General features: G+C 51.2%; 1 protein-coding gene across 5 annotated transcripts in view; it reads left to right on the forward strand.

Annotated features, from left to right (window-relative positions):
- NTRK3 (neurotrophic receptor tyrosine kinase 3) overlaps window positions 1-27,648 on the forward strand; it is a gene marked incomplete at its 5' end in the record, with an annotated part of 221,256 nt that overhangs the window by 99,559 nt on the left and 94,049 nt on the right. For all 5 annotated transcript variants that reach the window (XM_082489012.1, XM_082489009.1, XM_082489010.1 and 2 more), the window contains one exon: window positions 22,389-22,577. In XM_082489012.1, the coding sequence (XP_082345138.1) occupies window positions 22,389-22,577 (189 nt within the window). The remainder of the gene's footprint in view (window positions 1-22,388; window positions 22,578-27,648) is intronic.

Raw genomic sequence — 27,648 nt, forward strand, 5'->3', positions numbered from 1 at the left:
GTTCCCGATCGTATGAGGAGCAGGGACTGTTTTCTCCTGACACCTGCGGTGTCTGCTGCGTGTCGGGCTGGGAGGGGAGATATTTGTGGGGCAGCTGTATGGGGACAGGTCAATATAGGATTGCAGGTCGTGCCCGTGGACGTGCCGCTGTTGAGAATGTGGGGACCCTCTTCCAAACCCATTTGGCACCTTGGCATCACCCCGGCAGACATGACGGGTCACATCCTGAGTCCAGAGCAGGTTGCTGAGCCGTTTGGAGGTGCAGCACCTCTGTCATGGTCAGAGCCTCCCAGGACAGGGTCGGTTCCCCCAGGCTGGCGGGGAACTGATGCTCTCTCCGTCTGTTATTCCTGGAGGGTGATGGAGCAGCTCTGGCGTCACACCTTTGGACCTTGTCCTGTGGCTCGTTGCGGGCTTGGCACGCGTGCGCAGGCGTTACTGTGTGAGGAGCTTAGCTGGGTTTCATGCTGCTTTAGAGGGAGCCTGTCCTAAATCACGGCAAGCGTGAAGCCTGGAGGAGGGCAGCTAATGGTGGGAAGTTCCCCAGCAGTTTGTCTGGGCTGAGGCTGTCGTCTGGATCAGAGGAAATTAATTTCTGAAAAGGGGAAAAAGGACAAACTTAGATATTCTGACGATATCCTGAAAACCTAGCTAGGAGCAGCTGGAACAGGGCTTGGTAGAGCGGCACTGGCGCACTTTTTTTGGTTTCCTACGCAGCTTGGAAATAGGAGCGTGAGAGAGAGATGAAAGGCAGATTTGCGAGGAAGGTGGTAAGTCGGGGGGAGAGGGGGGAAATGACAGACCGAAAAGGATGGGTGGATTTCCAGCTCATGCAGAGGATCCAAATATGCACATAAATTATTTTGGAGGGATGAAACAGTAGTTTTAAAAAGACATTGCTGCCAAAATCCCCAGAAAAGGTGCTTCAGCGCCCAAGGAAATGTCTCATTTTGTAAGTTGACCAGAGGGCGAATGCACAATCCTTTCGGCACCACATTGTGTCAGAGCCTCCGTGTGCTGCCCTCCCTCCATCCCTCACCCTCAGGCGACTGCAGCCCTGTAAAGATGTCTTAGCGCGTGAAGGATGTGGTGGGGTTGGATCCTAATCAGATCATTACTGCAGCAGTGAAGGAATATAATTTCCCATCCACAAGCCACCACCTCTTTCAGCATCTTCTTTATTTATTTCTAAAGAATATATATATATATTTATTATTTCTTTTTTTGCTGTGTGGTCAAAAATGAAACCAGTCTGTGTAAAAGGTAGGAGGAGAAGTAAGCCAGGTTTAGACAGCGTGGAAAATGCTCTTTTCTTCAGAATTAAACCCAAGCAAAGACCCCAGACGGTTTAAAATTCAATGCTGAGATAGACGCAGACACAAACACCTTCGCTGCCAACTAAATAATATTCCCTTACATCCAGAATCCAGCTACTGGACTTGTATGTCTGTTTAGCACAGTGGGCTCTTTACAGAACAGAAGGGATGGGAAGAAGTGAACATATCCAAAAAAAAACAAAAAAAAAACAAAAAACAAAACCAAACCCCAAAACGTCTCAAAAACCCACCACCCCTGCTGCTGTAACAGTGGGTGGCAGCTGGCTAAGACACGGGTAACAGCTTTGCTCTCTGTATTGCACGTTTAACACCTGGTCTAGCGCTGGGTTTCAGCCGGTGGTCTGCGGCACGTTGGACGTGGGTGAGGTACTTGAGAGGAAGGTGATGGTTTATGAGCAGAAGGTGCGACAGGACCCTCGAGCTCTTGTAGGGCTCGTTTAGTTATGTCAGAGAGTCAAGCTTTCGGTTGGTGCCTTGGCGTCCTGTTTTTCATCTCCTTTAAATCGTTGCTTCCAGACAAGCTTGACTTTTTCTTGAGTCTGCCCCAGTAGAGATGCGCTGGCACTGGGAGGTCTCGGTGCCCAGATATCAGCTCTTTGAGGGGCGTGGGGTGGTTTGTTCTGCTCTCTCCTGCCTCTGACCTTGCAGGTAATCCCTGGGTGGCTTCATCAGCTACCATGGAAAGGGTTTTAGCTACAGTACTAATTCCATAAACAGAAGCTAAAGGCTGCATGTGTGGCTAAGGGACATCGTGTGGTCTCATTTGTAGTCTCGATGAAACAGTTGAGCCATGACACGTACAGCCTTTTGGCAGACAGCGGGGTGCTGCTGTCACTCAGTTGTGGGGAAAGACTGGCATTTCCCAAGTAGACTCCGAAAAAAAGTTTGCACGCGATGCTGGAGAAAATCTAGAGCTGTGAACGCTTGGCAGAACTTTTTTTTAGGGGTCCGCAGATGGAAAAGAGCTCCCAACTATCTGCAAGTACGCAGCTGCGTGAACCATCCGCAGCGGCGAGTTGTTGATGCAGACTGATTTAACAGACCTGCTCTGAATAGCCTCGCCTAGCTTGTGGTACAGCTTTTGGGGTGGAAATGGTAGTCTTCTATGCAGAAGTCTTGCTCTGCTGCAGGTAAACTCCCAGGCTGTGGGTAGGTCCTGGACCATCGCAGCACAGGATCTTCTCGGTGGAAGCTTGTGTGCGTGGAGCTGTGTTCGTGTGTGTGTGTACTATCACATAGCTGTGTTGGAAGGGGACTGTCCTGCAAACAGAAATACAGGTTTCTGTGGTTTAAGGCAGGTGCTAGAAAAGGTTATGGCTTTGCTTGTGTGTTTTCAAAGGGCAGGCGGAAGAGGCTGGAGCAGGGCGATCCTGCCGGGCAGCTCAGGAGCGCTCTGCCTACATAGAGCTGTCTCAGCAGCATCACCGTTCCCCACTTGAAATGCTAAAGTATTCTCCTCCTCTGTGGGGCGATTGTTTTTATGTGCTTTTCTCAGCAAAATCAATCAAGAATTGATAATTTATGAGCTCTTGTTTGCCTTTTTCGCTCTTCAAGGGGAAAAAAGAGAAGGATAAAGCAGAAGGCAAAGCCACAAGAAAAGGAGCGTGGGGGATGCAGGGCTGAGCACCACCTCCCTCGACTGTGGGGGTCTTTGCTCGTGCCGGTGGAGGGGGGTCGGTCTCTGCTGCTGACTCCGGAAGGGTCTGCCCTTGCTGCCCTCTCAAGGAGTGAGGATAAGAGCTGCGAGCATGCCTGTAGGCAAAAACAGGGGCTCAACCTTGAAAAGGTACCAGGCACGGTCGCCCCCAGCGAAGTTATGTGAGTGCGAGTGTGAGCGAGAGCAGAGCATCGCCAGGTTCGTGCGTTTCTGCGTGTCCAGAGTGTCGTGGAAAGAGGGAGATTTGACTAGGCAGGTAGAAGGAGAAAGCTGGGTCAGCTGCCAGCCCGGTTTACACCGAAAAAGAAATACCCTGTGGCAGCACATTCCACACGTCGGAGCTTGAACCCTGCCTGCGTGCCTGCTGTCGCACGCGCCCCCGCGCACGCAGAGATGCGTCCTCCTGCCCACCTGCCCCTAGCCGCCGCTGCCCTGTGGGCACACGTCCTACCTCCATCCCACCCCACCACCTCCACGCCATCCTCCCTGAATTGCAGTGAGGACACGGGGGGAAGGAGCCACGTCTCCTGGGAACTGCCCTACTTTGGGAATTTGGGGGAGAAAAGAAGCGCTCTTGTCTTAAAATAGAGACAAATATTAGAGCTTTATAGAAAGATAAATAGAATAAGGAGACGCTGCTTAGACAAACAAGTGGATAAATATTTAGGTACTGCAAATAATTACGTAGACAGAAGGGTGCACAACCAGTCCATAGATGTGGATGATATCAGGATGCTCTTGTAGAAATAGGAGAGATGCACAGTAGTTATATTGTCCTGATCTGCTCTCAACTATTTGTTCCCTTCCCTGATGCTCCTGCCAGAGCAGTCATTTTGCGTGTTGAGCTCCTGCTTTTTCTTGGGAAGGCTTGATTTCTCATCTCCAACTCTGTAGCTTTCCAAGCATTGCGTCTCCAATTTGGAGAGCGGCCTTGGAAGCGAGAGCTTAATAAAGCCAGGAAAATCCGTTTATGAAAACAGCCCGACTCAGACCTGCCTCCAGTTCTGCTGCCGGGGGTTCCTGATCCAGCAGGACGAGGGGAGCTGAGCTGCGGGGAAATCGGCCTCGGCGGCTGCCTGCAGCCCTCGGGTGCCCGCTGGAAGCTGTGGCATCTGTTGTGCTGTTTCTTCTGTTTAGAGGGGTGGGTTTCATCCTTTAGCAGATGGCCTAGAAACGCAAAACAAGGTCTCAGAGTGGACTGCTGACATCCTTCCTTTGTAGGCTGTTCAGAATTTGATTCAAATAGTCTATATTTGTACTGGGTGTTTCAAACCGTGCTTTGGAGAATTTTGCTGGGGAGGTCTGGAGAACTGGCTGCGTCCCAAAGCTTTCCTGTTACAGATCCTCCTGCCTCAGTTTTCAGCTCTTATGCTTCTACTCGTCACCTGCAACAGAAGCACAGTAGTTGCTTAAATGGAGGGATGTGAGATTTCTGTGGTTTCGTAGGAAGACTCGGGTGTTCAGCTCGGCTCTAGAAATGGCAAAAATTGGTGTGGGCAATGTTTTTTTTTTTCAGAGCAGTTCTGTTTTCTCCTTCGTGGCAGATAACTTTTTTCATTATCTGCCCTGGCTTCCTGGTATAACCAACACCGGTCTGTCCCACTGGACTCATTCTCTTGGAAAACAGGTGTCACTAGATAGGTCAGTAGCTAATATGGTTTAAAGAGAAGCCCACGGTGGGTCAAGTGATTCCGAAAGCTTCTCTTTACCTCTTCATTATTTTTCTGGTTGCAATTTAGCCAAGGGTATAGCTCAGCAAACGATTTTACTATGTACCAGTCTCTTCTTGCGTAAGAAACTTTCCATCCTCACCCACCGATGCCCACTTTGAAGGAAAGCCAGCGAGATTTCATTACCGCTTTACCAACCACCTGCTTGTTCGCAGAGAAGGGCCGAGACTTGTCCACGCTACTGAGAACAGGCTCTACTCCCACCTTCAAAGTTGGGACCGGTTGTGAGTAAAGGGTGAAAAATACCCCAGATCCCCCCCTTTCTAAGCCTTCCTCTGACAGCCTACTGGCAAAGACGTGTTGGTTCACAGCCCTACCAGAGACTATACTGAAAGCTCTGTTAAATATAGCGGAGCCGTGCAACGCCCCCGCGTGCTGGACGTTCAGTCTGTTCCTCGCTGTGTGCCGAACGAGGAACGTGGTGAAACTGCTTGTTCTTGCTGCTGTTAGGTGGAAGATGCTCGCTGTCTTTCTGTGTCGTCCTTGTGAGAAGTACGTTTGGGCTGGACAGCACGCTTGCATCCCCTGGTGAAGATTCATCGCAGCCACAGAAGGAAATTCTGGGCTGATTCATTGGGGAATTATCAGAAGATGGGTTTTCTCTATAGTGCCCTCAGACGGGTACTGGCCAGCAGAAGTCCCTCTGGATCCACGTCTTGGTTTATGCCCGTTCTTTCACCATTCTCATTAGAAAACAGGCTTTTTAAGAACTTGGTGCTTCCAGCAATATGTCTTCAGGGTCTTCTGGTCCCATCTTGCCATGACTTATCTCCCTCTGCATCCCACCCTTCTCCCACCTCTCATTGTGCCACAGCCGCAAATGAAACGAGCGGCTCGCCGCGCCGCTAACGGGGCTGCAGATTGATAGCTCCTCGTTGCAGAAACACTTGTCAGGGTCTTGACAGGCTGCTCAAGGTTGCCCGACATTGCAGGGTGGAGGTGGAGGGAGGGAGGGAGCTGGCGAACTGCGTGCTCGCGCTTTATGGCCCTCCTGGTGGGACTGGTAGGCAGCCTGGCATAGCAACCGCTCAGGGCATTTACTAAGAGATTTATGAGTTTGTAATTTTCAGAGGCCCTGAAGCAAAAGTATCTTTAATTAAATTTTGATTCTCTCTCCTCTTCCCTCCCTCCCCTGCCTTCCCCCTCCCCACTCTCCTCCCTGCCTGTGGTTTGTTTACTGAGACCCGGCAAAGCTTTGGGAGAACAGGTAGGAGTCTTTGAGCGTAGCCAGGAGGAGCAGAGGGTTGCAAAGCAAACAAGCAGATGGCAGATATGATAAAGCAGCCCCCGGCTGGCGCTGCCGAGCTCGGAGAGGGCTCTGCGATGCAGTTCCCGGGTCCCACAGGAAGAGCTTCCTGCGTCCCTCTGCTCCGGACGCGGATTTGGCAAGGTGTCTGAGAGACTGACGGCCAAGCCGTGTTCCGTTGGCCCAGTGCTTGGGTCCTGGCATCGCCTAGGGCTACTTGGAGAGCGGGGGGTGTTGGGGACGAGACTGCCTTACGTTGCCCCGTGTTGCCCTGCTGTGGCCGACGCGCGTGTGCTGCCGTCCCTCTCGGAGCGCCGCTCCCCTCGAGAGGGGGGAGCACGAAACCAATGGACAGCGGGCAGCCCCCAGATTTTATTATTTTGTTTTTCTTTAAAAGGCAGTCCTAGAAGAATAAGGTGAGAAATTGGCCTGGCCTTTGTGGTACGTGGTCAGGGAGTGGGGGTGGGTCCCCCGGGTGATGCTGCTTTGGCATTGCCTTGGGCTTCCCCCATCGCCAGTCCTATTTTGCGATCCCTCCCCAGCCACTGACTGGGTGGCGGTGTCCCTCCCCAGCCAAGCGATGTCAGCCCTGTGAATAGATTTCTGTCAACCCACTCAGCCCTAAAGAGCTGCAGTTAAAAGGCTCTGGAGACATAATTGTGTCTTCGTAACAGCAGTGATGATTTCCTTGAGAGGTAGGATGAAAGGTGGCTCCGTTCCACGACTTCTGCAGAGGCTTGATAGCTGCTTCTAGAAAGGGGGCTTGGTTGTGGTCCAGGTGCCTCTGCCACCACGGCTCGCCCTGCCTCGTCCTGCTTTCCGGCGGCATGCTTGTGCTGCCTGCACGCTCGAGCCGTGGGCCGTAGGGTGCCGCCAGCCCGATGGGTGCCTCTGGGCAGGTGAATTTGGGAGTGGGTCTAGCAGGGTCTGCTGCAGGATGCTCTGGCAGCCTAAAGTGGGCTTTGTGCAAGGGTTACTTGGCCTGATGCTCAGCAGACACGTGCTATTCCCAACTAGAAAGCCACCAGCCTTGTGCAAGCTCCCTTTTTCTTTTTTTTTTTTTTCTTCCCCCCCCCCCCCCCCCCCCCCCCAACCCCCCTTCATCACCATGCTGTGGGTGAGGATGCCGTTTATCCCACTTGCTCCTTCCTGCTCCCTCGACGGTGCAGATGGAGAAATCTTCTCGACCTCCGCGCGTCTTCAGGTCTGACTTCTCAGTGCGGATGTGTCGTCGCGTCTCTTGTCGTGAGCTACGAAGCCGTTAAGCAAGGGATGTGTTTTGGAGGCACGGGGTGTGGAGCAGGGAGACAGCGCTTAGTCACGGAGGTAAATGCCAAACGCCCTGTCTTTCTCTGCCCTCGTGGCTCGCGGGCTAACGCGAGGCAGCTTCCCTCCCACCTGCCTTCAGGATGTTGATGAAGTAGCTTGGGGGGTAGGATGTGGAATATGTGTAGGGAGAGAGGGATTTGGCTGGTGATGGCTCTTACGCTCTCATGCTGTAAATGCTGGCAACTGAGGCTGCAAGAATCAGCAGAATCACATAAAGGATTCTGAAGATCCTGCCTTAATGTCCCTTTTTATTGTCAGGCCATTGCTTGTGCCAGCCCTGCCTGGGGGTGACTGCTGTGATACCCGATCTCCTGTGTCCTCTCAAGAGCCCTTTTCAGTAGGGTTTCCCCCTTCTTCCCACCTCTCTCCTGGTTACAGGAAGATGTTTGTTTTGATTCTGTTGCCTCCGTGGCTGGCATCATGTTGAGGTGCCTCTGGTCTCACGTGGAGCTTCATGTGACTTCTCCCCGTTCCCCAACCACCTGCTGCAGCATGTCCATCTGGTTAACTTCCACCCTTCATCTCTTTTCTGAAGCTGCTCTGTTTCACCGGTGTCTTCCAGCCAGAGGCCAGTGTTCCAGTTAGCTCCTGACGTTGTAAAGGACGGAGGTGGACCTGGGGGTGATTGCCCTCGGGGGAGCGGGCAGATGAGAAGTGCTCTGCCCCAACCTCCATGCTCGCGTTGGCCACCAGCTGCTTGTTTCTCAACCGGAACCTGGTAGATGTTGCATTTCTGCAGACCAGTCTGCCCGCTTTAATTGGCGAGTTACACCCCTTGCTGCATAAAAACTCTCGTCTTGGAAAGCTGACGGGGTGGCGAGAGGCTGAGCGTTTCTAGCCGGGCGCTGGAGGACTCGCAGAGCGGGAAGGTGCTGGGAGGTGCGAGGCAAGCTCCTCGCACGGGCTACGGCAGAGCCCCCACCCTGGGACTGCCAACCCTGGGACTGCCAACCCCGGGACTGCCAACCTCGCGACGCGGTGACAGGCGATGCATTCGCTGGTGCCTGTATTGAAATGCAAGCGGTGTTCCTCGCTGACCTCCGATGGGAGCCGCGTCCATGCCTGTAGCTCACCGGTGAGGAGGGGAGCGTGCTGCGCTGTTTAGAAAGGGAAATTTCCCCAGGCCGTGGAGGAATTAATCGTTTTATATGCTGGACTCTTGCCTTCTGACTGATCTATCTGAATTACAGATTAACTGGCAGCGCGGGGACAGAGGAAGCCATTTCAATGAATAGCGCTCTAATTTATTAATGGGGTTGTTTGAGCTGGTGGATGGGCAACGCAGCGAGTTCTCCAAGTGGGGAGTTGTTTTCTGTCCCCCTCTGCATCTCCCAACCTTTTATCCCCTGTGTGTTTTATCTCCCTGTTCACAGGACCCCTCATCAAACTTGATGAGGGTCCCAGCAAGGCAGGTGGAAACCCCAAACAGCAACGCTCATTGCGAATGAGCTGTCAGCTCCCAGAAAGTTCTAATATTGGAGCCTTTCTCTGGGGGCCACTTCTGTGACTTTTAAGCAAAACGATCACCTTTATGAGCAAGGACTATAAATTTTGGAGTGAGGCGTGACACCAATGTATCGATGCTGCAGTTGGTATTAGTTGGCCAAAAAAGCATCGGTCCCTTTCCAATCAGTTCTGCCTTGAGAACATCAAGGGCTTCCCCTCTACCCTGTAGGCTCTTGAAAACCTGCAAAACGTCGTTTCTTTAATGATTTTCCCTTTAGCAAATGTTGATCCCTGGACTTGCAGCAAAGCTTGACACCTCCAGTGCTGTTGTTGATGTGTCATGGGCTGGGGAGCAGCAGAGCTGCCCAAACCCCAGCTCCGCTTCTTCTCCCAATTGCTCTGCATGAAGGAAAAAAGGATTTGTTTCTTTGTGGATATTTCAGACATGGACTTCATATTCCAGAAGAGTCTCGTAATATTGTGGGAGCAGATTCAGGATTTAAACCATTATACAAGTTAAATATGTTTTGAATCTATAAGCAACACACTATTTATCTTGGGATAGACTAAATCTGAGACTGATATCACTGTGGCAGATCATCTCAAGGAAGGCTATGGAGGGGAAAAAAAAAAAATGACCTTCTGAGAGGCAGAAGTTTTAAATTTTCATTGGCCTCATGCATGAACTAAGCCAAACTACGGCTGCAAGGATTTTTTATTATTTGTTGACCCTGTAAGGACTTCTCTGTTGGCCTGCGAGGAAACATCGTGGGTCTGATTTTAAGTTTGGGTCTACAAATTCACACCCTGAGCGAATACAGTCTCTCACTTGCTGGCAGGGACCGGGCACGCGGGGCTTCTCCTGGAAGTGAACCCAATCCATTGGCATCTGCAGCCTCAATGGCTGCTTGATGTTTCCATAAAAATTCCGTTTAAAAACAAAAAGGTCAAAAGTTGACCAAAAAAAAAAAGCAATGACCGAAAACTATTTTAGTTTGAATTGTTACAAGGACTATTAATTACTGCATGAGAACCAGATGGTGGTAGTGACCAGTTCAGTTTCACGATCCAAGCAGGATCTTGGAAAAAAAAAAAAAAAAAAAAAAAAAAAAAAAACCCCGAAGAAAAACACAGAGCAAAGACAAACCATGTGTCGTGCCAGGTACTTTACATTTTGAGCGCTCCTTCCATTTGAAACCTCTGAGCAGTGCAGAGCGGGGCATTTATTTATTTTTGTTTAACGTGTGTTTTTTATTTATTTATTTTTTTATCTTGACAGAATATTAAACCCAAGTAAGGAGGCCCGAAAATGAATGTCCTGTAATGATAGCAAAATCCCTCGGTGTCTCGGGAGTCTCATAAATTGGATATTTGGAGAGGGGACGCACGGCTCCCTGGGCTCGGAGGGGCTCTGGTTACTGCTGGCGAAAATAAACCTTCTCGGCGCAGGGGCAGCCGGGCTCTGGGGAGAAGGCGCTGGTGTCAGCGCGAAGTGATGTGGCTGGAAGATAGCCTCATCAGGCTAATTGATCTGGAGCCTTTGCCTTTCCTGCCAGGGCTGCCTGTCTCCTTACCCATAATCCCCACCCCTTTGATGGCCCGTCAGGAATATGGGACTTGGCCCAGTTTTACGTCCATCCAATAACATTATGAAATTGATAGTGACACTTCCATTGGCACTAATTTCAGTAAGAGATTGGAGCCAGAGGACAAACGGTTTGCTTTCACGGTGGCTAAGCTTTCCAAGTGTATCGAGATGACCCAAGACTGATCTTGCAGCGGCCAAGGCACGGGAAGCGGAGTGGTGGGAGGGGGACAGAGGCAGCTGGTGGACCCAAGCAAGGAGCTAAAGAGAAACGTGCCCAACACTTGCCCTTGGCGTGTGATGGTCCTGGCTGGTGGGAAGCGTGTGTTGCTGCCCTGGCTTGTGCTGCAGAGTTTTTGCTGGCAGGGCTTTCTTGCCATGGATGGTGTTTATTAAGTGACCGGTCTTGGCAAAGGTCAGGAAAACCCTTGGGCAGGAGGGTAGTAGTGGTTCCAGCTGTTGCCTCTGAGACCTTCAGTAGTTCTCAGTGTTTTGGGTACTTCCTGGCACAGACACAGTCTCCTGCAGCATCGCGCTCTTGGTCAGCAATCCAGCAGCAGGCTGGACACGCTGGTGGTGGAGCAGCTAATGGAACCCCTGACTGAGACATTACTGGTGGCCCCCTTGTGCTAAGGGAGCTCCAAGCTGAGCAGGTTAGATACCACGTCCCAAAGCTTTCACCCAATGCTGGCCACAGCGTTGAAGTTGATGCAGTTGCCGCAGCCTTAATGTACCCCACGTGCACGTTCTTTGCTGGCTAAATTGCAGGGTAAGACTGCGGTGTAGCTTAAACCACCTCTGCTTTCCTCTCCATCTTGCAGCTGTTCAGCCAAGGTCTGGTTTGAGGTGGGGGAGAGCATCGCCTCGGTGCTGAGCTGGAGTTTGCAGAAGATGGCCCCTTGACGCCTCACCAGGCAGCCCTTTCTCCAGCCTCGCGCTGCGTTCCCACGTTCACCCGAGCAAGGGCTCGGGGGAAATGTTTATCAGGTTGTCACGGTCTCGCTCTGCAGTGGCTGGGGGCCAGGAGGGAGGCTAAAAGCCTTGGGCTGGTGATGAATTGGAAATGCAGAAAGGAAATGTGTCTGCTCAGCGCTGAGCACGCAGCCCTGCCCCGGGCTTGGGTGTTCGCGTGGGGTCACTTGGCCCCGGGGTGCTGGATGCTCGCGAGGAGGCGAAATGCCATCAGGGCATCGGGGGGCAAACTTTATAGCAGGGCCTGTTGCGACAGGACGAGGGGTAATGGTTTTAACCTAAAAGAGGGAAGATTCAGACCAGGTATAAGGAAGAAATCTTTTACAATGAGGGTGGTGGAACACTGGCCCAGGTTGCCCAAAGAGGGGGTTGATGCCCCATCCCTGGAAATGTTCGAGGTCAGGTTGGAGGGGGCTCTGAGCAACCTGATCTCACTGAAGACGTCCCTGCTCATTGCAAACAGGTTGGACTAGATGGTCTTCAAAGGTCCCTTCCAACCCAAATTATTCTATGATTCTAGGGCCGCATGCAAGCCCCTGGGTGAATACAGCCATGAGGTACTGAGGGTGTGGGGAAAGCAGATGGTGCTGCTGCCTTGCCCGCGTACCCGTGTCGGTGGGACTGTCCCCCTCGGTGTGCTTGGCAGCAGGTCTGAGCACGTCTGGATGCCCATCAACCCTGAGCAAGCCACCATCCACTCGGTTAGGGGTGTGAGTGAGCAAGCATCTCCCTTTTAGTAGGCGTTGACATGACCCAGGGCTCAGCACGTGCACGTTAGCGCTGCTCTTACGTGGACGAGGCGCGTTGCTTTGGGAGACATCTCCGTATCGCCCGTGTGGAGCAAGGGGAAGTGCTGTCATTTGGATCTGCAAATCCCGAAGCTTTCCACTGGAGGTGCTGGGAGCGAGGAAGCGGCTGCATATGGGCAGATTGGGGGTTGTGGAGGTGCCGGGGCCTCCTGTAGACAAGCTGTAGGAAACGCCACAGTATATAAAGTGCATCTTGCGAACAGAAGAGATTAGAAAGCTGATATGATGTTATTCCGATTGATTTTGCTGTTGTATTTATACCTGGAGGTAAAGAGCAGACATACTGGAAATCAATTGGCCCCGTGCTCTTCCCCACTCCCTCTGCAGCGCTGTTTGAATGAAATGCTTGTATCATTTTTACGGTGTGTCTGTGATAGGGATGAGTGAGCCAAGAGATTAATAGATGCTGCTGAGGCCTTTACCCAGCCGCTGCCCGGCTCTTGCCTTGTAAAGCCTGCGCCGCTCCGGAGTTCAAGGTGTCCCCGAGGTGACAGCTTGGTGACTTGGTTTGGAAAAAACCAAGAGGCAAATCTCTAGTCAAGAGGAAGAATGGGGAGGGAAAAAAAAAAAAAAAAGGTAAATGACAATAAGCGGAGAATTTGGGGCAGGCAGGACAGTGCCCAGCTCTGGAGCTGGGTGCAGTGGGATGGTGGAGACCTGGTGGAAGAAAATGAGGTTTTGACTTCAAATGGAGCCGATCTCATAAAGAGGGATGGAAATGATGGCCTTGTACGTGGGAGATGAGGCAACAGGGACATTGTTTTGATGTCTCATTGTGCATCTGGTACCCAACAGCCACCCAAATGCCCCACCAGCCCTTTCTGAGCCCTGATCTCGGGGCTGGGGCAGGAGGGCTGCAGCGGGGCCGTGTGGGCAGTTTGGCCATACAGAGTTGCCACATGCCCGAGTGCCCCAGCTCACTCCTGCCTCATCCCGGTGCATGTTTCTCTGCTCTGGGAGCTGCTGGTGCTGGCTCTGCCATGCCCGGATGCCATCTCGGGAGGTTTCTCCGCAAGGATGGATGGCTCCTCTCATCCCACGGGGAGCGTGCACGCCCAACGGTGGGAAAAATTGGCTTGTGACCAGCAAATGGGGAAGGCAGGTGGGGGGGAATGGTGGAAGGGGAGTGGGGATGGCATCGCCAGATGAAATAACGTCTTCCTCCTGGCAGCAACAATCAAATAAAACGCTTTTCTTCCTCTCCTGTTGTCTGTACTACTAACTAGTTGTTTCACCTGACCTCAGCGCTGAAAACCTTTTCCTGTTGGCAAACGAAGCGGTTTCCCAGTCTCCATCCCCTTTTACGTGTGAAAAGATGTTGGCTTGTTGATGCTTAGAGATCAGGATCTAAAATATTCTCCTGGTTACCCTGTGCCCTGTTTGCAGTCCCTTTTCCCGGTTATGCGCTTTCTGAGCTGAAGAGGTTCGGTACCGCTGGGCCGGGACCTTTAAGCCTAAGATGTAAAAATTCCCGCTTTGCCTTCCTGCGGGTGCTGCCTGGCTTTGCTGTCGCGCGTGGCCCTGGCTTGTCAGATCCTCCCCCCCTCCCCTTTTTAATTATCAGATTGTCTCGTCGCTTTTACTGTAAGCATTTTCTGTTGCTTGTTCTGCTGGATTTATGCATTGGTGCTGTCATATGCATTGACTTTATATTTTGTATGATTTGATCTTAATGTTTCCATTCCTGAGTGTGAATGCTTATAGGATTCGTGTCTCAGCTCAATAAATAAACCTGAGGGGGGGGGGGGGGAGGGGGAGGGAGGGAGAGACATGGGAGGACTGGGAGAGATTTGGGGATCCTCTACCCCCCGATGGGGCTGGAGGGATGCTCCGTGCTGGGATTGCCCGGGCGGCTGGAGGCTGGCGTGGGCAAGGGGAGGAATGCGCAGGGCTGCTGTGTTCTCCTTTGTAGCAAGAGCCACCTTCTCCCCCTGCAAACACATGAAAAAAATCAGAGAGAGGAGGAAATGTGAATATGTAAAGAGGGGAAAAGGGGCTTTTGTAAACGGCAGCGTTTTGGCAGGCTGTTTCACCAAGAAAGGTCCCAAAGTGCGTTAAGGATCGCCTGTGTAGGGATCACCTACTGACAACGGGTCTGACAGCCCTGTTTTATATGGTGATGCGTCTGTAATTTATAAGAAGGTGGAAGGTGGGCAGCAGGGTGGGGGAAAAGCCACGTGTCCAACCTGAGCGGTGGTGGGTGCGGGGCACCCGGGCCTGCCCCTCGTTCCCTTTCACCCTGAAGGGCAGTGGGATTTTCAGCTCCTCGAGATGGTCAGGCCCCCGAACCCATCATCTCATTCGGGAGCAGGGAAGATGGATCGCTGCTTGTCCATTTTCTCCCGCCTTTGCTGCTGGAAGGGCTGGAAGCTGAAGATTTGGAGTAGAACCCTTTGAGAGCTCAAATTTACGTCCTCGATGTCTTCGTCTGTCTGCAAAGCTCAAGGGTATGACCTTTTGTGCGTGCTGTTTCCCCAAAACGCCAACGGGAGAGCCTGCGCCCTGTGGGCCATAGCAGAGGAGGGGTTGGCACCTTGGCGGGCTCGGCCACTGGTCATGGCGTGATTCAAGCCAGAGCTGTGCTCTACGGCATCTCCAGCGGTGCCCTCCAGCTCCCGTGGCGTGTTGCAGGGGTTGCGCAAGGATGTGAGGATATCCCAAGGTGAATTTGGGGTAGGGAGACAGAACTGAGCTGTATGGGTGTAGGAAATGCCTCTTGGACCTGGTTGAGGCGGTGGTGACAAAGCAAGCGTGTAGGGAGCTGGCATTGGTCTCCAGTTAAAGCCCAGTGCTTTGCACAGGTTGGGGCATCTGCTGTGGCTCAGGGAAGGAGGCAGCATGTGATGGACCATCCCACGATAGATGGTTGGGATCGGCGTCCCCGGGGATGAGGAGAGGAGGCTGCGTCCCGTGGCAGGAGGGCAGGGGACGGGCTGGAGCCCACGGCAGTCTGGCTCCAAGCGGGTTCCACGCAGGCACCAAGTGCTGACTTGGCCCCGTGCCCATATGTGCCAATAAAAATTAAGAAATTGATTTCCTTTTGTTTGCCTGACAGGACGAGGCTCTCTTTATGAGACAGTAAATGCAATCTTGCTCTGAGCACGGCTAGATTTTTAATTGTATTTGTTGTGCTTTCGCTTATTGTTTTATGAGTTTGAGTTCCTTTCCTTGCTGGTGCAGAGATCAGCCCTGGGGGATGGTTTGATTTTTGGCTCCAGCAAAAGGCTGGAATATTTTTTTAAACCTTTTTTTTTTTGTTTGTTTGTTTGTTTTCCTGATGAGCTGAGGTTTGGGGTTGGTTTGCTATCTGCGTTAAAATAAACGCGTTATGTACAGCTCTGAGTTGTAAAGTTAGGCTGAGAGATCCTGTCTGGGAGTTATCTACTCGCCAGCCGGTGATGCGGCCCTTTGAAGAACAGCATTTACGACTGAGATCGGGGAAATATGGAAGTGCCAACAGAGGTTTGAAGTCAGAGGAGTCGGGGACTTTATATATAATATGTATTGGAATTTAATGAGGTCTGCTTCAGCGCTTGCTATACAATGCACGGTGACCCACTTTCCTGGGAGAGCACTTCTTTGTTTCTAGTTGTGGGTCATATACAGTTCCTAATTAAGTAGGTTAATTATATGGTTCCTTTATATTACACAGGCAGATGTGGATGGCACAATTAGCTCTTGCAGTGATCGTTTTTGATCAAAAACGATGTTCTGAGCGGCAGGTCCCCGAGGCATGGGTGCTGAGGGGGGATTGTCCTGCAGCCCTGAGCACCCGCCTCCTCGGTCTCTGCTTCAGCAAACTCCGTTTCCGCCCTGAGCACGTGGCCTGGGATGTGGATGGAGTTGTCCTCCCTGAAACCACGTGGAGACGTCACGGCCCCGTCCCGGTCCAGCGCTGCTGCGCCCTCAGTGCCCCGGAGGCTGCCCAGACCCCGTCTGCAGCGCCAGCGAGGTCCCCGCTGGGGGCTTCTTTGGAAGCATCGATAAGGGGAGAGCACTCCCTGCTGAGGAGTTGGTTGCAGGTGAAAAGTGCTGCGGGCCGGGAGGGCTCTGAGCAGTGTCAGGCCCTGTAGATAAAAAGTCCTTGAAAGAAGTTTCTTTAACCTTTCCCTTCCCAGCCCGGCAGTGGCTGAGCCCCTGCAGCATCCCTGGGTTGTCTGTTCCAGCGCTCAGCCATCCCGACTGCTGGGCATTAGGGAAAACGTTCAAACCCTAAGCTCCCTCAGTGCAATTTAGACCTATTATTTCTTGTTTTATCCCCAGTGGACATGGAGAACAGCTATTATATTTCTCTTTGCTGCAACCTTTTACATATTTGAAGGCTGTTATCACGTGTCACTCCAGTCTTCTCCTCTCAACACAATGCATAATTCTTTCAGTTTTCCTTTGGAGGTCATGTTTTCTACACCTTCGATCATCTTTGTTGCTTTGGAGAGGTCACTGTGATAGCAAGCTGGAGTTTCTGTTGTTTTTCGTTTGTCTGCCTTGGAGCATTCATTATGTTACAGATGTGGATGAAGTGACCATTATCTTATCTTCTCTAATCTGTGGTTATTTATAAAGTACCCTATATTCCTGAGCCAGTGTTTTATCAGAAAGTATAGCTCTTAGCCTTGATAAATAATTTACCATTATGATACGATCATGCAAACAGGGGCTCCCTAAGCTATTTATTATTATTTACTTTATTTTTCTTAAGTAACAAGTTGTCCATATAACACTGTGAATGAACTAGGCGATTCACAGACATGGACTAAAAGGTATATCCTATTTCATACAGCTTCCAGATAAACAAGGAGTTGAAGGAAAACACTGAACAAAACTCCAGTTTAGCCACAGGGAAGAGTGCTGAATAGAGGACGATAGGAGATTTTCTGAAGAGCAGAGATTTGGGGGCAATCTGGAAAAGCATTTGCTCAGTATTTGCAGAGGTGATAACATCGGGACGGATACAAAGTCGGAAGAGCTGGAACGTTGTTGGGATGGATGGAGCGTAGCCTGGCTGGGGAAATGGTGGAGATGAGGCTGGGAACGGTGGTGTTGGAATGAGGCGTCTTTCTTGGGAAAGAAGAGTTGGCCGTAGAGGAGATGTGGGAAGGAAGGGGGAACAGCGTTACTCCTTATGATGTTTCCAAAAGCAACGTTTTCAAGCTGCCTCGCTGCTCTTTGGTTAACATCAGATTCATATCGATCCTAATTTGCTGGTCGTTGCGGTTGACTCCCCCACTGGTGTTGCAAAGGGGCAGGTTGGCAGCGGCTGTAGTGCTGGGCTGGAGCAGGGCCTGACCAACTCTTCGCCCAGGAGGAGCCCTGGGCATCCCTAATATCTCCCCAGCCTTTCCCTCCAGCTCCTCTGGCTCCGTCGCTGCTGCTGCCGTTGCTTCCCTGGCAGGAAAACTGCACGGGGTTAGCGTGGAGAACGGCTGAACCCTGTCCTTGCAGACAGCGTGGGTGCTGCCGGCTGGTGGGACCACTGCTTCGACGGAAGGAGAGCCATCAAAAGCCTTTCGGAGTATAGATGTCATGCGTTTGATGCTCAGAACGTGTGAAGGCTTCTTAAAGTGTTAACAAATAGACTCTTTGTATAGTTAATATCCACGGTATGTTTGTCCATAACGCAGGCCGAGTTATTCACAGAAACAGCTACTGAATCGCTGTTTAGGTTTTAAGTTTCAGAGGAGCTCCAAAATACGTTGTGTTGTGTTTTAAGATTGTAGGGTGGTATATCAGGAGTTACCCCAGGCTACCCTTGACTATTATTCTGCATTTTTACAGTACAAAACTGGCTTCTTTTCTGCTTCTTTCTGCCCATTTCTCTGTCAAGTGGAAGGTAAACCTAAATCTTAAAATCTGTACCCTCTCTTTTTACTCCATTTTTCTCCTTTAACCTTACCTGGAAAATGCACTGCTGAAGTCAGTAAGAATTCTTTGAAATAAAGCCATTCATCATCACTACACATCAGCAACTCAGCCTCCTTACCTACTTAACGGCAAAAAACATATGCTATTGCCCAGATAGATTAAAAAAGTTGAAGTGTAGGTAGCTGCTTTATTTCCACGAGTTACTAATGACAGTATATATTTCGAGTGTCGGAGCAATAGTCAAACCTATAAAAGTGATCGGCGACAGCTTGATATCAACAATCCTTTTAAAGTTTGTTTCAGGCTCGTGCAGTGAGTCCGGCGCTCATCTGAGTCTCAGAGTGGCAACAGAGCGGCCGTGTGCTTAGAGGGGACTGGATCTCAGCTCTGACCACCCTGAAGAGATGGGAACCAACGAATGAAAGTGATAAAGAGCCATGACTGCGTTGTAGGAGTTAACGGTGTCCAGATTTCTACATACCCCCCTCCCCCCCCAAAAAAAAAAGTTAGTAGGAGAAACTTGGAGAAGTCCTCAGCTGTAAATTATGTCTTTAATCCAATTATATCCTGTGGAGGATATTGGGATGAATCGGGTGAATGATGTGTTATAGTCCACGCCAGCTCAGTGCCTCCCATCATCAGAAACGTTTCTGAAAGCTTGAAAGCTACTGCATTGCATCCATTGAGTGTGTTCCTTAGGTGTCTCGAGAATATGATTTATTTTGGGTTTGGGTTGTTTTTTTGTTTGTTTTTTTTTTTTTCCCAAGACCTGACATACAGTCAGAGGCAGTAAACTGTCCTTGAATTATTGCAAGGACAGAATATACTTTGTCTGGTGTGCTATCCCTGTGGTGTCAGGACTGCAACTGTCTTGGCAGTTCTTGGGGTTTCCCACTTTTGCAGAAAGGGGAAGGGGCTGAGATGGTCACGGAGCATCAGAGTTCGTCTCTGAGGCTTTTGAGAGTTGGTAGATCTTGTAAGTGTCTGAGCTTGGCAGCATCGACTTGAGCTGGATGACTGAGAGGCTGAGTCCATTCGCAGGACCTGGTGTTTGTGGGGAATGGGAGTGCAACTGTGGATCAGCTGAGACATGGTTACCCCTTACCCCATAGACCTTGTACAGGTTTGGGGCATGAAACTAGGGATAACACGTGTATAAAGTCCTCCTAAGAAGTGAGCCGCAGAAAAAACCCTGTGAAGGGTAAAGAAAGTCAGACTCTGGATCTGTTTATTGGCAAGGAAGTTGCCATCAGAACATGGAGTAATAGATGATGGCTGTGCTTCGTTTCACAAGTATCTGACCTCTTTGATCATGCCCTACTCCCTTAGATGTAGCCGTGTCCTTCTAACCTGCGTGTGCCAGAGGGACGCTGCCATGATCTGTGTTCCTTAAAAATGAGGAGGTATGGTGCAAGCAATGCCAGCAAGGGTTACATGCTGGCAGGGTTTGTGAGCCCCCAAGAACTACGTCCCCAGCAGGGCCTGTGCCAGCCTGGCGCCTGCCCCATGGTTGGTTGTGGAACCAACCACGTCCTTCCAGTACTAACACTGTAGGAGATGTCCTATTTGCTCCTTGTCACAAAGGTGTGATTCCTGCTCTCAAAGCAGAGGACAACGGGAACTTCCTTCATATCATTCACTAGAAAGGCCTTTCACATCCCACTGCGTGGTTAGTACCTTCCTTTGGAGCGACACCGCGGCTGCTTAGGGAAAGCAATAATCCCTCGATAGCCTCTCCCATTGCTCCGCTGCAAAGGGAGATCTTTATGGTCTCTCCTCAAGTTATTTACGCCAGTCTAAACCAGCTGATATTTTTTCGACTTGGTTTGTGAACTGCGCCTCAGAAGGCAGAGGTCTCCCCTTCCCACCGCTGCTGGGCCGGCCAGTGGCACGGGGTACGGCCAAAGGGATGTGCGCGCCGTGCAAAACCCGGTCCTTCTGGTTTGCATGCAAAGACTTGACAACGTGAAAGAACAAAAGTCATTCAAACTGAAACCGCCTGTTTGCTTTTGGAGAAATACGGCGTGCGTAGTCCCAACAGAGGCATCTTGCGGCAAGAGCTGAGTTTTGCCTTTGTGTCTCAGACGCTGGAAGTCGCGCTGGCCCGGGGAGTAATGTAAAAAAAAAAAAAAAAAAGCCACAACCTGCCAGAAGGAATTCACAATAAAGGGAGAGACTTTTTTTTCCTTGTGACTACAACACCTGTCACGGCTGCTAGGACTCTGCTAATTACACAATAACTTTATTATATCCTACTTGGAAGAACAAACAATACTTGCAGCTCCAAAAATGAGCAGCCTTTAGACTAGATTAATGCAGGCAGAATGACTGCATGGAGCTGATGTTTGCCCTGTCCTCCCAGAAGCTCCAGAGAATAAAATGGCTTGAAGACTCCCTTTGTTGCTAGTGCTACATAATGAAGTAATTGTGCAATTAGAAGTAGATTACTGATGGGAGAGAGGCATTTTCAGTGTGACGTTGGTAGAAGACTGACCTCCCTGAATAGGTTTGAAGCCTCAGTGCAGCATCTCTGCTTGGTTTTAGTTGAGCTTCTGGTAGCCCCTGGTAGCATCCAGACGGGAGAAAAGGAGCATCTCTAGTTAAGTGTGGTTTTTCTTCCCGCGTGAGCATATAAAGGAGATCCTCATGGAAGGTTGAGGTGCGATCTCCACATTGCCCAACTCTTCAGGATCCCATGTTTAAGCAGCATGGATTAAAGGGTTTCACCTCGTGATGTAGGTGTTTGTGCCATGGGCTGGCGGGTCAGGCCCTGGGAGGGGTGAGAATAGAAGTGGGGAATGATGTGTTAAGGCCTGATGTCCCCTGAGGTTTCCAGCCTCGGCAGCTGATAGCAAAGACTGAAGTTAGAAGGTCTAAAAATAAAATAAAGCATAAGGCTAGAATCGGGGTATAGCTGAATATTGTGAAACAGCTCCATGTGGGAAGCAGGCCGTGGCTCTCAGGTATGGACGTTCTTTCCTTCATCGCTTTTTGACCTATGGGAACAAGCCTGCCATTGGTTAGGGCAAGATTGGAGCAGTGATGCTCTTGGGTGCAGGCACTTGGGTGCGAGGCGTCGGGGCTGGGGCAGGAGCCTGAAGGAGCTGGAGCATGGTCTCTGCTTGTCTGTCTGCGGAGGGAGGTCAGTGTGGGTGCATTCGGGTACGCTGGTGTTTTGAGGACCTGCTCCATGGAGGGACACAAGGATGTGTGAGTGAGTGATGTGGCGCTTGGGGGAAGCACGTGGGCTAGCCCAGGAGGGCAGCATTTGGCTTGGGATGCTGGTGGGTGCTGGGGAGCTCGGGTCTCTTGCGTGCATTGACCAAGGAGGTGGGTGCTGAGGGCTCCATGCTCATGGAGCAGCAATTTCAGTGCTTTGCATGGGGACCACCTCGAGCTTTCCACCCGGTCCCTCTCAGCCTGGTGGGGATCAATAACAGACCCTGTTATCAGGGGGAGTTAAGAAGCATTTGAGAAGGTGGCAGATGAATCAGAGGAGGGAATCTGCTTGTTTTGTCACAGCTCAGCCTAAAGCTTGCAGGGCTGCCTTCTCCATATCTTGCTGGGGGCTCTCCTCTCTACCATCTTCGGGTGCCTGTGGCCTCCAAGGGGTGCCAGCACGGCACAGGGCTCCTCCCATGGGAAACTTCCTCTGTGCTCTTGCTCCAGCGAGAGCAATTAATCAGCAACAGAGGCTCTGTGGAGGGATGGGAGACTGCCTGTTACTCCTGTCTTGGGGATCTGACTACTTTGCCTCATTTCCCTGCCTGTCCGATGGTGCTGTGAGCTTTTTAGGGTCAGCAGGGTAAGGGGCAGATGTTGTCATTCGTGGTGGTGGGATGGGAGGTGGCATGAGCTGAGCAGGATCTGCTCCAGTACACCCTGGGCCCCTGCGGATCCCAGCCTGACCAAAGGGCTCTGTGTGTGCGCCTGGGTGAAACTGGAGGAGGTGAAGCAAGGTGGGCGATGCATATCGAGCAAAAGAGACGGTGCGAATGTGGGTTTGGGGTGACAGATCTTCTTTGGGCGTGATATTTCTCCAGTCTAAGCTTGGTTATGTATTCTGCCAAGCTTGTGATGCCAGGCACCACAGCAGCTGATCTATCTCGTGACAGCCCCAGGAGAGGGCTTTGTGCAGGACTCACCTCTGCTGTGGTGCCACCTTGTAGCTACCTGAACCCCTGCAGGGTGGTCAGCCTGGTACCCCAAAATCAGGAAAGAAAACTTGGAGGTGTCTTCCCTGCCCTGTGAGCTGCCTGGGGATGGGCCAACTGCCAGGGGTGCTAGGACAGGCATCCTGTCCAGGGGCTGGTGGTGATCCACTGCTGACCCACGGCGATCCGTACCTGCACGGTCAGCAGGGCTCGCGGGTCCCCTTTCTCCTGTGTGCCTGACAGATGTGGTGGTGTTTGCAGGTCCCGTGGCAGTGATCAGCGGAGAAGAGGATTCAGCCAGTCCCCTCCACCACATCAACCACGGCATCACGACGCCCTCGTCCCTGGACGCTGGCCCGGACACAGTGGTGATCGGCATGACCCGCATTCCCGTCATCGAGAACCCCCAGTACTTCCGACAAGGTCACAACTGCCACAAGCCAGACACGTGTGAGTGCCCGATTCGGCTGGAGCCTCCTGCGAGGACCAGGGGACGGGTTGGGGAGACGGGGGGAAGGAGGGCGAGGAGGAAGAGGTTAAGAGGATGAGGAAGAAGAGAAGGACGTTTTTGAGGAGAGTGGGTCTTGGTATGGTCCAGAAACCAAAGTGAATCTCAGGTCTCAGAAATCACAACATACATGTAGGTGCTTCCAGAGAAGACTTTCCACCCTCACCTTCACCTCCCTTCACCCTCCTTCCGCCACCCACCAGTCACCTTCCCCCCCTTGCCTGAAAGTGCCATTTGAAGCTCTGCCTCGTTGGCTCCAAGCATGAGGTCCAAGGTGTGAAGAAGAGCTGCCTGGGAGCACGGGGATGGCCGTGACCCCTGCCTGGCTGGGGAAAGGACCTGCCTCCCCTTCCTCCTCCAGCAGTTTCCCAGCCGTGGGGCTGCCTCCTTGGCTCTCGGATGGGCCAGGGAGAAGCTCAGGACACGTGACCATAGATGGGGCAGATGTGTGGAGATAAAGAACAGGAGGCTTAGATGCTGGATGTCTTGTTTTCGCGGGCTTCTGTAAAGCTTTTGTGTCTTCCCGGTGTAAATCTGGGTTGTGAACTGGGCTCGTTAGACTAGCAGGTGGCGATCAAGTGGTCCTCTCCGTTTTGCGTTCCTAAATTCTGAGCGTAAAAGAGAAGCGCTGGGTAAAAGGATGCTTTTCTGGGAGTCCCACACTGCTTCCAGCGCGAGCGGTGAGATGCAGCCCTCCCCGACACGTGGCTCGCAGCCGACGGATGACTTCTCCCGGGGCTCTTACCAGCTCTGAGCTGCAAGCCGAGCAATGCGGGAGGTTTGGATAACGATTCTCTCCTGCTATTGCTCATCCTTTTGGTGTGTCTCGGTTCCGGGCAGAACTGGAAAAATAAAAAGCTTGCAAAAAAAAAAAAAAAAAAAAAAAAAAGGAGGGGGGCCGGGGGGCAGACCTAAGTTGTGCTGTCTTTGTGGCCCAGCCAGAAGTAGGGAGTGCTGCATTGAAGTTGCCTCTGCTCTCCCCTTGGCTGCTGCTGACTCATGAGCGCAGGAGACATAACTCAGCCCCTGGAAAGAGGGAGGAGGCCGATCTCCCAACCTGTGGAAACTCATCCAGCCTGAAGCGCTGGGCAGGAGCGTGCTGCTCCTTGGCCACCGCTCCTGCCATCAGGGGAAGGGCAGCCGCAGCCGCTGCTCCCGTGGAGGTGTCCCTGGGGCAGCCCCTCCGGGGTGCTGCGCGCCGGTGCCTGAGCCGTTATCACCGTGCTTCGTTTGCCGGAGCGATGGGGTGTACCCAATGAACGTGCTCGGCTTTCCTCTGCTTTTCATTTTAATGTGCTAAATTTGGTCTGTTTGTAGAGAGGGGGAGGAAGAAGGCGGTGATTAGGCAGGAGCGGAGAAGCTGAATGTAGAGTGGTTTTTCTGTGCCGTTAATTACATATTTTACATTTCTTATAGCACCTCATCTCAAAATGATTTACAAACTCTGATGGGTTGGGAGGAGGGGGGGGAGCTCCCCCGCTTTATTTTTTTTTCCTTTCCCCTCCTGTGTTCTCTCGAATCTCTTTAATCTCTACGCCGACCATTGCAAGAGGCGGCTGTTGTTGCAGCTGTGCAGCAGCAGAGCTTAAACCTCAAAGGACTGAGATTTGCTCTGAGCGTTTGCCCCGTGGGGCTCGTGGGAGGCGGGCGGGATGCAGGGCAAGGCGCTCGCAGCAGGATTTGGCCCCGGAGTTTCATGGGGCTATTTGATTAGGATCTGGAGAGTTCACACGGTTGCTTGGGGGGGGGGGGGGGGGGGGCGCATCTGGAGCTGCGCCTCCCGTGGAAGGTGCCACAGGGGTGAAATGCAGCACTAGCGACAACTGCCACACTTGGAAATCCACGGCGAATCACCACCCCGGAGCTCCAGGTATCCCAGGGCTGGCAGGCGGTGGGGCTGAAACCAGCTCCCCTCCCCCAACCATTCTCTTTGGGTGCAAACAAGAGGCAAACCACAGCTGGATGCCGGCAGGCTGAAAGCCCTTATATTTTTTCGATTTGCTTGTCATTCACGGGGCAAACCCCAGCCTTCAGGACCTCAGGCAGGGTTGCATTTGGTGTGTGTCTTGTGTTTTGGTCCCCAGGACTTTATTGGGGCAAAACTTCTGACTTCGCTGGTGGCTTTGCTTGAGGCTGGAAAGTTTCATAATTCACCTTTTAAATTAACCATGCTTTGGGGAGCTTTCGCTGTAAGGGGTTTGTTTGATCTGATGTGCTCTGCTCAACTTAAACCTGAGCTGGAGAATATTTGTTGCTCCCGTTCTCCCCATGGTTTTCATGCTGGAGGGTTTTCCCCCCCCCCCCTGCCCCGTGCAGCGCTTGGACACAAACACTCCTTCATTTGCTGTCGCTTGTAGAGAGGAGAACTCCTCTGGGCTGGGGAGCGCCTTGATGCCCAGCTGAGCCTGTACTGATGCGAGCTGCCATCTCCCTCCTGCCACCCCACCGACCTCCCACCGAAGTGCTGCCCAGCTGTGAGCAAAGGTGCTCGGTGGCACCCCGCATCTCTTCTTTGCACTGAGCTGTTGCTAGAGCAACATCTTCAGCCAGCAGTTTCTCTCTCCATCATGAAGCTTTTCTCCTTCCTTCCTCCTCCAAGCATCCCTGTGCTCTTGGATGTCGTCTGCGTTGAGGACATGCCGATACCCATTACCGCGCTGCAATGAGGAGAGCAAACTCTATATGCTTAATGCAGTATTAATAGTACATTGATGTGATATAGATTTCTGTCACCCTCTATACTAGCAAACATCGCTTATCACGCAGGGATGACGGATGTTTATTCCCAGCCACTTAGCTCTGCATAATGGAATTGCAGCTGAAATATGGAGAGCAGCTCCCTGCCCGTGGAGCTGCAGCCCCTCTCGCTCCCGCTGTGCGGTGCTGGCCCGTGGGCTCTTCTTGTTAGGGTGTCCTCAAGGAGACAGAGGTGTGTTCCTCGCTGGGGATGTGCTGTTCTCCCATCGATGGGATGAGGGGCGCAGGGCAGGAGCCAGCTCTCGCCTCGGACTTTCTGGGATTTGTGCGGTTCTCTTACCCCTTTCTGCTACTGCTTAGTTTAGAGGAGCAGGAGGGATGAGCTTGGCTCAGGGTCCTCCTTCCCTTCCTGGCGGAGGGCTTCTCAAAGAGACGTGGAAGAAACTGCACCATCGTGTTTTCTCATGATGAAGCACTGCATCTGAGAAGACGCTCCCCATATCTTTATGCTGTAACTCCACGGCACGCTGGGCAGCACTAGGGTTTGCAACCAGTCCTCGTTTTAGCTGTCCTCAACCCTACCGGGAGGGTTAAACAAAGAGCTTGGCAATGGGGACAGTCAAGCCACCAATCAATATCAGAAGAATAAGCTAAAATAGTCTTTTTCTCATGATCTTTTGCATATGGAAGAGAAACCAAGTGGCATATCTGCCTGGCAGATGTCAGCAGGAGGAGCGACAGGTTGTGATGAGTTTGCACCTCTCTATATTTGGAAATAAACACGTGAAAGGAGAAGAACGGGACTTGTTGTGGCAAGCACTGCGGACAGAATATGTGATGAGGAGGTACGATGTAGGACCACGTGGCTCCATCCTATGGTCAGGGGGTTTGGTAATGCAAAATATGATCCAGCCTACCCTCATTTGTGTCCAGAAAACGGCTATCCGTCCTTCTGGGCAGGAAAAGTCAGCTCGTTACAGTGGATAGCTCCTCATCAGTGGGAAAAAAAAAAGGAACATCAGCTTGAAATAAGTTCAGGAGGCTGTTGGTAGGACATCATTTTCATACATATGCTGCTTGGCAGTAACAGCCGCTTTTAACCTTAGCTTCATCTGCTGATCTTCAGGGTTCGAATTTGCAAAATGGCTAATTATGAGTAGCTGGAGATTTTTGTGGTGAAAGACTGGTAATGTTTCAGAAGAAACCTTTTGGAAGGTTGATTTACTTTAATAGTAGTAATTAATTATTAGCACAATGCATCAGATGCAGATAAGTTCTTGGATCTGATCTCTCAAGCTTTATACTCAAATGCCACAGCACAGTTTTGCAGTTGTTCTGTTCTCTCCTCTCCTATTTCTTGTCTGACCAAAGAGGTCTTCTTGAGAACAACACAAATCAGAGACAAGAAATCCAAACCTTAATGGAGAAAATTACTCGGGGGGGGGGGGGGGGGGGGGGGGCAGATCCTTTGCAGATCCCTGTCTGCCTCCCAGCAGTGGATGCTCGGTTCCCACCAGCACTGTGAAGCTAGACTTTTGGGGCCAGTGGTTTGATTTTTTTTTTTTTTTTGGTGGTTGTTGTTGCCAGACACGACCGGAGCTGCCTGTGTTTTCCTCTTCCAAGACTGGCGCAGTTGGGGACTGGGATGCGTTCTCCACACGGGTGGAGCAGCCGTCCTTCCATAGAGTCCTAATGAGGGTTTTTTTTCAACCTCATTTATTACAGGCTGCCCTGACATAATTACATATTCGAAGTTAGTAATTACACGTATTCATGCTAATTAAGTAATTAGATATAATTACACTAACTGTAAATACATGGTAATCGGCTAAAAAGAAGTACTTCAGAAAAAAACAAGGCAAATCACACAATAAAAGCGCCATCAGCACTCTTTCAGTCAGTACTCTGTCTTTATCTTGCATTGCAGTGCTGTTTAAAAGGAACATTGTGGTCATTTCAAAAATCATATTTTTTAAACAAATAGATTTCCTTATCTCTGCCTCTAATTGGTCTTGAAAACAACAATGGGAAGGATATTTACCCTTACCACTGTAAATTCCTTTTGTTTGCCTGGTATATTTTGTCCATCCTGGGCATGGGAAGCTAAAAAGTATGCAACGTTTCTATTTTTGGTCAGTTCGTGTTCCCATTTTTGCCAACAACAACAACATAAAAATAAAGCCATAAATGCTTGCAGTTTCATTTGGCTAAAAAAGAAAACTGAACCTGTTGGTGGTGGGGAAAAAAGAAAGCGTTCTTCACACACACAAATAAGAGGATTTGTCAAATATTATTTTCACGCAATATAAACGTGGA

This window comes from Vanellus vanellus (genome assembly GCF_965231255.1).
Source record: "Vanellus vanellus genome assembly, chromosome: 11".
Taxonomy (NCBI): domain Eukaryota; kingdom Metazoa; phylum Chordata; class Aves; order Charadriiformes; family Charadriidae; genus Vanellus; species Vanellus vanellus.